The sequence below is a fragment of the Montipora foliosa genome, chromosome 11, assembly GCF_036669935.1.
Source record: "Montipora foliosa isolate CH-2021 chromosome 11, ASM3666993v2, whole genome shotgun sequence".
Classification (NCBI taxonomy): domain Eukaryota; kingdom Metazoa; phylum Cnidaria; class Anthozoa; order Scleractinia; family Acroporidae; genus Montipora; species Montipora foliosa.
In genome coordinates, this window is record NC_090879.1 from 17,428,124 (window position 1) to 17,438,123 (window position 10,000).

At 37.7% G+C, this 10,000-nt stretch overlaps 2 protein-coding genes across 9 annotated transcripts in view; one reads left to right on the forward strand and one right to left on the reverse strand.

Annotated features, from left to right (window-relative positions):
* The window catches only part of LOC137977864 (microprocessor complex subunit DGCR8-like), an 18,871-nt gene extending 13,780 nt beyond the window's left edge, over positions 1–5,091 (reverse strand). Inside the window, exons 1-4 of one of the 7 annotated variants that reach the window (XM_068825215.1) lie at positions 4,979–5,091; positions 4,749–4,861; positions 4,160–4,380; positions 891–1,033 (exon numbers count right to left, since the gene is read on the reverse strand). In XM_068825215.1, the coding sequence (XP_068681316.1) occupies positions 891–1,033; positions 4,160–4,380; positions 4,749–4,789 (405 nt within the window). In that variant the 5' untranslated portion in view covers positions 4,790–4,861; positions 4,979–5,091. The other 6 variants (XM_068825219.1, XM_068825220.1, XM_068825214.1 and 3 more) reach the window with 6 other exon arrangements.
* The window catches only part of LOC137977865 (guanine nucleotide-binding protein subunit beta-like protein 1), a 22,089-nt gene continuing 17,092 nt past the window's right edge, over positions 5,004–10,000 (forward strand). Inside the window, exons 1-6 of one of the 2 annotated variants that reach the window (XM_068825228.1) lie at positions 5,004–5,213; positions 6,265–6,387; positions 6,664–6,779; positions 6,865–6,911; positions 7,442–7,511; positions 9,814–9,957. In XM_068825228.1, the coding sequence (XP_068681329.1) occupies positions 5,098–5,213; positions 6,265–6,387; positions 6,664–6,779; positions 6,865–6,911; positions 7,442–7,511; positions 9,814–9,957 (616 nt within the window). In that variant the 5' untranslated portion in view covers positions 5,004–5,097. The remainder of the gene's footprint in view (positions 5,214–6,264; positions 6,388–6,663; positions 6,780–6,864; positions 6,912–7,441; positions 7,512–9,813; positions 9,958–10,000) is intronic. The other variant, XM_068825226.1, reaches the window with a different exon arrangement.

Consider the following 10,000-nt stretch of genomic DNA (forward strand, 5'->3'; position numbering starts at 1 on the left):
CTAACTTTAAAAAGTACAAAGATTTAACACTATCCTGCCTCACTGCCCTACATCCCATTCCACTTCATATTTGCTTCTTGCATGTGACTAAAAATGCCTCCCGTGAGCACTAAAGCCCTACCAGTGGCAGTTTTAAGACAAGCGCAAGTTGCGGCAAAGTGAAAGATGGGATGCTAATAATGAGAAGAAGTGTCATGGCATTTTGCTATTAAATAAAGCTGTGCTGATAAAATCATAACAATAATAATTGATACTAAACAGTTAAAAGGGTAAAGATAAAGACAATGTGAATAAAATAAATGTATATGTCAACCGAAGTGCAGGTTATAGATTAAAGGGAGAGGTAATCCTTGCATTTACCTGAACAACTTCATTCATAGAGTCCTTTCACAGGAACACATGAGCCCAAAAAAAATATTTAACCTGCTCTCAACTGAGTATCTTCATAGCTCAGTTGGCAGAGCATTGCACTGGCATCCCAACTGATTTTTTCAGTTGTGAATAAGAGACAATAATGATAATTAACAACTATTCACCGAGGTGAGGTGGCTGGTGGTGGATATTAATTTTACTGAGCCGCAAAGCAGTGAGGTAAATATCCACCACTACACTGCCACTGAGGTGAATAGCATTGTTGTTTTAGTATATACTCAAACAGTGAGATAATATAGCACTGTAGTTGCATAAATGCACAGTGCATATACAGACCACAGATATAGATAGCTTTGTTATTGTGGACAACAACAATAAAAATAATCATTTTATTAGCTATCCAAGAATCTTTTGTTGATAGTGGTGAACATCGTATTGTGAAAAAAAGTGCATCATGGGCCTAACATTTCAATTTGTTATATAGAGACAATTTAGGAAAAAAAGAGATAAAATGTTACCCTAACACTTCCAACTCCGATGTGATACGGACGAGACCAGGTGCACACTCTGGATGGTTTATGGAGATAAACTAATCCACCACTGCGATGGTTTAATGCTATCCATCCATGTGGTAAAGACAACTGAGGAAGGCCTCCTTTCACTGAAGGAAATTTGAAAAAAAGATGATAAGGGTAACATTGGTTTGTTAGAATAATAATAGGATTTGGTTTTAACTCCTTAAATATAATTGAATGCGTTCAAAATCCTTAAAGCATGCCTTAAGTCAAATATTTTTGTTCCTAAATTTTAAATCTCTAAAGCAAAACATCATTATGTCACTATTGTTACCCAGAATATCGCTTTTGCTGTTCTGTGCATGCCATGTAAACTAGCTGTAAATTGGACCCACGGCCATGAATTGAGAAGCATGGGTCTATTCTCGATTTCACGTCACAAAGTGATTTGCATTCCTGTTTTCAAAGAAACTATTGCAAAGAAGTTTGTGAAGACCCATGCCTCTCTCACATCACTCTTGTGGGTCCAAATATTACAGTAACTGCTAGTTTTGATAACTCTGCATGTATTGTTCAGCCGATGATAACCCCTTACTCTAAACTGAGCGTGAGGGTCATACTGGGGAATGTTGGCCCAAGGTGGTGGCAGTGGTCTATGCAAAAAACGACTGAGAGCCTGCATTCCCCAGTACTTTCCTGAGCAAGTCAGGTTAGTAGGTAAGTTGTTAATTATATGGCATGGTTTCTTTGAGCGATTGGACACTTCTCTGCTTGGTTCAAATGTTTGTTTTCTTTGTCTTCCATCTGCAAACTTTGGACTGCAGCCTTTAACATAATATATAACAAAATTCTTCTTGCTATAAATTGTAGCTGTTGTAATGAAAAAAATATATTCCACTTTTTGAAAACTTTTTGTGTTTCACTCAACTTGACCTTCCCAGAAGAAAAAGAAAATACAGAAACCAACCATTTCCATGACAATGGTCAGTCCTGCAAAATCCCGACCAAAAGCCAGCCAATCAGAGTGCTCCATTTAGCCTGAGAATTGCTTAGCACATACCAAAAAAGAGAAATTTCTACATCTCTAAGTCCCTTTTTGACTTATGGCTGTTTCTGCTCACCCGTAGGTGGCCGCATACACCTAAACTCAAATAGTTTAGCCTTTTTAGAGACACCACTGCCAAGCCAGCCACTTCTGCTGGAGAGAACAGGACAGCCACAACACTGGGGACTACATGTGAGACTACCTCCTGTACTCTTATTGAATAGGGTTCTTTATGCACATCAGACTATTTCAGGGGTGAGGGGTGAAAACTGAAAGAACCCATTTTACCTTAGGCCTAAACATTATCTAAAGCATTAATTTTGCTTTGGCCTAAGGTTAGCATTTGGGTTGTTTCAGCTATTGTACCATTCACCACCTACCGCCACCCCCTTCACCCCTCACCCCCAGTATAGTCATGATGGTTCTTTAATTAACCATCCACAGGGAACTTATGAACATAGAAGGTATTTGTGAGACAAGCCTTCAATTTATAGTCCTTATCTGAGAATACTCGAAAGTTTAACCATTTGCAGATGAAATTACAAAGGCAGCACTTTCTCCTCAGTTATTTTAAGGTCCTTTGTATATTTTAATAGCAGTGGGCATGGAAATAAAAGGTCTGACTTGCTTAAGTGCACCGATACTGGAAGCGACTTTTTTTCGAAATTGCATGTATGTGCTTCTTCCAGGATAGGTTTTCATGTATGTTCAGTCCGAGAGCTTTGCTATCATTTGTTTGGTTTATTTTGATGCCATCTGTACTATTTAATCTCTTGTCATATAAAGACTGCAATTTTTGACGAGAGCTAATCAATGATCATAATCTCAGTTTTAGAAAAATTGAGCCTTAACTTGTTAGCTCTAAGCCAGAGATTAATGCTTTCAGTTCAGTATTGATTTGGGTCTCAAGATCAATCATGTTAGGGTTTAGGGTTTAGGGTTAGGAGAGGACCAATTATTGATCCTTGAGGAACTCCACAGTTTAAAGGTCTTGCACTGGAAAGGTGATTGTTTACGTTACATTGTTGCAAACGATTCGTTAGGTAAGACTTGCAAGATAATTTTGTGATCTATAGTGTCAAAGGCCTTCTTTAAATGGATGAAAATTACACCATCGAGAAGACCTTTGTCAACATTAACACACACTAATAATTTTTGTTGCTTGTCTTCAACAAGGCAGTGAGTGCACTGTGTAGAGAATGAAAGCCAGACTGGCAACTGGTTAATACATCGCAACAAATCAAGAAACATTGGCTTCGAGGCTGATATGTTGATCATTTTCAAGTTCCCTTACAACTTCTTTTAAATTACAAGTTTGAGCATGCACTCTGAGCGTCTGACAGCTTTCTAATACAAAAGTTCACTGAAGTTAAGCCTGTCCAGCAGGGTTAGTATCTGGATGGGAGACCTAAAAAATATTCCACTTTGTTCCAGAAACATTGGACTGAACATTCTATTTTAATGCTCAAAAGTGTGAACTAAACAAGGTACAGATTTTGTTAGCCTGCTTTATGAAAAACAAATAATGATGCAAAAGTAAATAATATTGATAGAGTTTTTAGGAAGAGTAGAAGGGAGTTTTCAGGACGGTCGGTTAAGAATAAAGTATTTTGCCATCAGCAACAAAATTTGTGACATGAAAACAAAATAAATTTTGAACCGAGGAATATAAAAAGTTAGCATCAGTGAAAAACATTTTGGGAGATTTTTGCTATGTTCAATTTTTCTATTGTACTTTTGGTTCGACAAGTAAATCGCAAAACCGAAAGTGACATCAAATTCAGCAGTACTGTGATTAAGTTACCTTGCGTGTTTACTTGTGAAACAAAGGATACATCTGCGTCAAAATGATGACAAGACACCGGGTTTTTGTTTTTGTTAGTTTTTTTTTCTTTCAAGTGTTATAAAGTTTGACAAGAAATGTGCAAATTCAACACAAAGATCACAATTGCCCAACTCTTGATCAAGGTTGACCATTGTTTCTGCAAAGTCAAAATTTTACTGTCCTAGATGAGGCAATTTATCACCAGGTAAAATTTTCCATTGCTTTGGAAATAGCAGCTGCCTTATTATTCATCATCCTGACAAATACTTACCCATTTTTGGGCTCATTTTGTGGAAACTCAAGCACGCCTCCAACAGACCTGTTTATTTTCGTGCTTTATGCACACGCTGCGGGCCTCTTACACTCTGGTGACATAGACACAAAAAGTAGGAAAATACTTACTGATGATCACCCTTCGTTCTTCTTCCGTAGTTTCATCTGTTCCTTTCCTTCGTTTTTGTTCGTTGTTCCGCAAGTCTTCGTCTGATTTCCGTTTCATTGGCGCTCTTTCTTTAGGCGGAGGCATCGTCTCTGCTTCAGGTGGAAACTGTTTCACCGTTTCAAAAAATTGCACCGTTGTGGAATCGGGAGTACAACAGTCTGTTGCCTCGTTCGCCATTATTCTACCAAAAGCCGACATGACAGCTTCAGGATGCACAGCTGAGCGAGGGAATTCCTTTAATACTCCTTACTGTATCAGCTAATCAATTCGCAACCACAACAACAAAACAACTGTTACCGCACAAAGACATCACAAAACTCGACAAAGCAATTTAAATTTAAATTTGTTTGCATGCGACTTCATGCGCGCGTTCAACTTACAATGGAAGGCAGCCAACTTTCATGATGTCGCTATTTCTGATAACGTTAATTAACAGCACGCGCGCAAAAAATCCAACGACATACTAGTACATAGTTACAAAATTACACAGTGAGTGTGAAGCAATAGCACTCCCCGAATGAAAAGAATTCTTTAGAAAACAAAGGATACCTCACCAGTTCCAGGTCTCCAATTTTTGATTGCGCCTGCATTCAATATCTGAGCAATCCTAACCGGTCATGTATCCCATATCTTAGTGTATTTAGGCCCTGTCCTGCATAACCCTAAAAAATAAGCACTTGTTTACCAATATAAGCGTTTGTATAACTTTATATAACTTCCTGTAGACGTCTTTCCACTACAGAAAACGAAAGCACTCGCCAATACTCATACCAGCCTACCCAAATTTTATGTAGACTGCTCATGTATGATACACCAATCATCTCTTACATACTTCCCAAGAGCAGTTCTCCTATCCATGTGTTTTGGAGTTTAAATGTGAGGCGGATGAATCTAAATTATGGCAAATAGACCTCCTCCAGACCCGATTTACGTTTTCCGGGGTCCTGAAGCGGCTATTAATGTGCTCAAATTTGGGTCAAAGGCCACAAAAAATGAAGGACTCTTGATATCTGGGTAAGCTGCTTTAATAATATTTGCAATGTGAGAAAATCTGTTTAATTAAAATACGTATAGCCTTATATAAATTAAATATAATATTATAAGTTCATTTGCTGTACTGTATGTTTGCCAAGCAAACAACGTTGATCGGTACTGATATGAGCCGTGGTGCATGAAAAATTAGGCAAGATTTCCGCACAGGTCCCAACTCATAATCCTTTGTTTCAACAAAACAATAGCGATAACAATAGATGTTCTTTGGGACTGTGGTGCGGAATGATTTCCGTACAGGTCCCTACTTCATGCGAATATATACAAGGCTAATTTGTACGTATGGGATGAGTAAAAATGGATCTCATTTCTCCCTAGCCTCCCTGTCTCTTTTCTTTGCCCACATCACTCATACCATTGCTCTTTTTCGATCCACCTTGTCTCATTCTATCCCTTCATCCTGTCCTTTTTTTCCAGATCCACTCGGCCTTTTCTGCCATTTTATACAATGATGTCACTCGCAGCTTGCCTTGAACTCCGACCCACAGTAAACCTCTGGATTACTTGTCCCTGTTCTTGACCACTGAGCTAATGTTACCTCAGTGGTGAAGGGCAGGGACAAGTAATCCAGGGCTTTACAGTGGATTGGAGTTCAAGCATAGCTTTGAGTGACGTGAATAAAATGGCAGAAAAAGAGGGATTTGGGATAGAAGGACAGGATGAAGGAATAGAAAGAGTTAAGCTCAGACAAAAAAAAAGCAACGGTGAGAGTGGTGTGGGCAACGAAGGAAGATGGAGGAAGAAAGGGAGAGAAATCAAGAGGGAGAGAGAAATGAGATCCATTTTTCTTCATCCTGTAAACTTGTACAAATTAACCATGTATATATTCGATACCCTTGGGTATACATATTGTTCTACAAAAAATAGCGCAAATGCATAACAATATTAATTTATTCTGCATGCATAATGAAGTAGGGACCTGTACAGAAATCATTCCAAAAATTACTCATTGGCTACTTAAACAGGTATCAATTTATCCCATATTAACAACTGAGCTGTCTTTGTTTTTTGATAGGTCTGCCAAAGGAATAATCACACTTTGGAGTCTTAAAACAAAAAGAACAGAACTCAAACTGGATGGTCATGATGGACAGGCCATCCTTGCAGCTGATTTTCTTGCTGGTGGAGAAGTGATCAGGTCAGAAAATATCAGCCTAATTTAAAGAAAGTTAATTAATGGGGTGCTTGCTTCTTCTAAAGGACTGGCATTTAGATTCGAAAAATTCAGATTGATGTTTAAAATTTTTGAACGTTAAGGGTCTTTCTTCCTTCCCAGCAATCTCCTCCTTGCTTGCATTGCCCATGTTAACCCATTGATCCCTGGGAGTAAGACTTGATAGATTTTACTCTGTCTAACGTCAGAAGATTTGACTCATCAATGGGTCAGTGGGTTAACTGCATATTTTTCTTTTAGCCATGGCCGAGATGGACGTTTAAAAATTTGGTGCTGTAGTGAAGGAAGATCTGAAGTAGTGCACAGTACTCAAGCACCATTTCTTGGATTTTGCCAGTTTTGCTGTTTAAGAGTAGGTAAGTGAAATTACTTAACTTAAAAGACTGACTTAAGGTCTTGTGTTTATTTGGTGAGTGATATTAATGTTGTAAATTTCAATAGGCCACGAGTCTAACTGGATTGCCTTGCCATCATCTAAACAATCACAGGTAAGACATGTTGTTATTTGTTATTTTTTTTTGTCTAACAAAGTTTTCCCCAGCAGTGAAAAGAGATGTATCTGAATTCCTAGCACCTGGCATATGTATGACACTACCCAATGACAGTTGTAGATTACTGGTATGTTTTGCAGGAGCTTGGGTAAATAGCGACAAGAAAAGAAGGACCGCTGATTTTAAAAATCCTTTGCCTTGCTGCAAAATAGACTTAAGTTATTGATAACTTGCTCACAGACGGGAAAAAGGGAGTTGTCAATAACAAAATGGCCATGTTTGTTATTGACAACTAAAGTAGTTTTCCTTTTCAAAAGGAAAACTACTTTGTTGTCGATGGCTTAATTTTTATTTGTAGTTGATAACTTGATTCACACACAGTGTTTAGACATCAAGAATTTTTTGTTACAGACAACTAAAAAGTTGTCAATAACAAATTGCCTCATCTGTGGAGGCCCTTAGAAGTGTAATTGAATTAATTAATTGAATTATGGAAAGTTCTATTCATTTTAATATTCAATCAACAGGTAGATGTTCTTGACCTTGAGTCAAAAAAAATCCTTTTCTCTCTAAAACCAGAAGATGAAAAGTCAACTGGTATGTAAAATGAGAAAAAGTATTTTAGAGCCCAGTACTTCTTACCTTCCTGCAAAGGTTTTTTATCTCATAGCTTGTGTTTTGTCTGTCTTGTTTTGCTGCTATTCTTTTCTGCTAAGTGAAAAACCTCTGACAAGAAATGAATCATTTCCAAGTTGACTTTACCATTTTATGAACTCCAGATTTTTCATGTCAAACCTTTAGTATTCATCTCTGAGGCGACTCCCATTGATGAGAAAAATTGTCTGGCATTAGACAGAATAAAATCTGTAATTCTCACTCTCAAGACTGACAGGGGTAAATCATTTCAATAAAGTTTTCCTTATATGAGGTGTAAATTGAAGGAGACTTGCTATACAGGGTGTTTCAAAGTTCGTTCGATATTTTGTTTGCTTATGTTTCAGTAATTACTATAAATACCTCTTGGAAAATTAAGTATGTTATTCCCTATTGGTTTTACCTTGAATAACTTAGTAACCAGTGAGAATGGCCTGTTATATTTTATATGATATTTTCTAAGTGGCTGGGGCATAATAACGTGTGAGCTCCTCAAGCATGTCGAGAGTTGGCATTTTTCCGCCCGAACCGTAGTTGCCTTCAAACTTGTACAGTGTTTCAGGGGCTGGTTCTTTGCATGTTGTCTCGTCAATGATGTTCAGAACAGGTGAGTTTGCCAGCAAGTCGTTCATGAGCATAAAAGTTGGGCCAATTCTTCTGACACCATGTCTGAGCAGCCTTTGAAGTGTGCAGCGGCGCTCCATCCTGCAGAAAGGTCATTGCCTTCTTTGAGTTAAACAGCTTTCTTTTTCTCAGTCCGTCTGTAACTTGCCGCCTTGAGGTTAACGGTTCCACTTCTGTTTTCTAGAATTTCTTTGATTTAGTACTTAGAGGCTAAGGTCTGGCCACTGGGTAAGATGTGTAACTTTGTCAGATCACAACCCATCATAACTCCCCACACCATCACCTCGCACTTGTCTCACCTGGTATGCGGGGGGAATGTCGCACTCCTGAGGGCCCCATACGATGTGGTTTTCTACTAGATTCAGGTAATGAACTAGATTCTAGATCTGTAAATAAAAAGTTCTCCCAATCCTCAGCATGAGCTTGGCAAATTTCAAACAAGGCCTTCTTTGCCTCTCACTTAACAGCTGTATCTTCTTTCGCTTGAAAGCTTTCAACCCTTTGTTGGTCAATCTCCATACTGTTGTGCTCGAAACGTTGATGTTGTGATGTTTCTTGATTACATTTCTTGTATAATTTGTCAAAACAGACAGCCATCCACTCCTTGGTTTGTCAATCAATCAATCAATCAATTTTAATTTAAACTCACACAAACATTAATTTACAGTGTTGGAAAAAGAAAAATAGAATATACATATGAATATTTACAAATTAAATATTGAAGAAGATACATAGTACTAATGAAATATTACAATTCTGATTAAGAAATAAAATGTTAGGGGAAAAGAAGAAAGGATAAATGATAAACAAACAGTTTTAATACAAAGTTGATTGTGAAGAGTTTGGGACACCTAAATAGCTTATGAAACTAATCGAGTAGGTCGAGTTGTCCACGAAGGACTTCCTTTTTGATCGCTTGTTCACGCATTGTTCAGTCTTGTTAACCAATTTGGCAATTTCTTTGACTGAATGGCCAGATGTGCGTAAAATAGCTGCCTGAGCTCTAGCATTAACAGTGACTGCCTGACAGTGACTGTGATTTCCATGAAAGAGCAGAGAAAATCCAAAACAAAGGCAATAAATACAAAAATAGACAAAGTGTGGGAAAAATTTGGTGGGACAAAGCACGTGCGCTTACACATTGAGCATGAAATTCAAAAGTATTGTCATTTGTTCAAATGTTAGATTGAAATTGCTTTGAACAATAATTATTATTATTTAGATAAATGTATTGACTGAATCAGTTTCAATTTGCCTAAAGATACATTAAGTTCTTCAGACAAAATGCAATTTTTAATTGGAATGAACTTTGAAACACTCTGTAATTATTATATTCTTTCTCTCCCAAGTGTCCAGCTCCCAGTTGGCCCTACAGCTTAATTTTTAAACTGGTACACAGCTTAAGATGTGTTTGTGCTGGCTTAAGCCTTGAATTTTCACTTACCAGTGGCGACTTCTTAGTTTGTCACCCTTTCGTGATGAAAAATTTGAAGATAAAATATGGAAAGCAGGGTCACAGTGGCATACTGGCAATAGCACTCACCTTTTACAAATGTTACAAGTATGCTGTAATCACCTCAGACTGAAGACATTGTATTTATCAAGTTATCTTCTCTTTAAGGTTTGTGCATGTGTTTGTCCTTTTTCATGAGTCCCAAGACAGACAAGCCTCTGTTGACTGCTGGATATGAAAATGGTCAGCTAATACTCTGGGATGTCTCGGAAAAAAAAATATTGAGTACAAGAACTGTACACATGGAAACAGGTACATTTTTTATTAAGATACCAGTAACTGAATGAATGTTTAT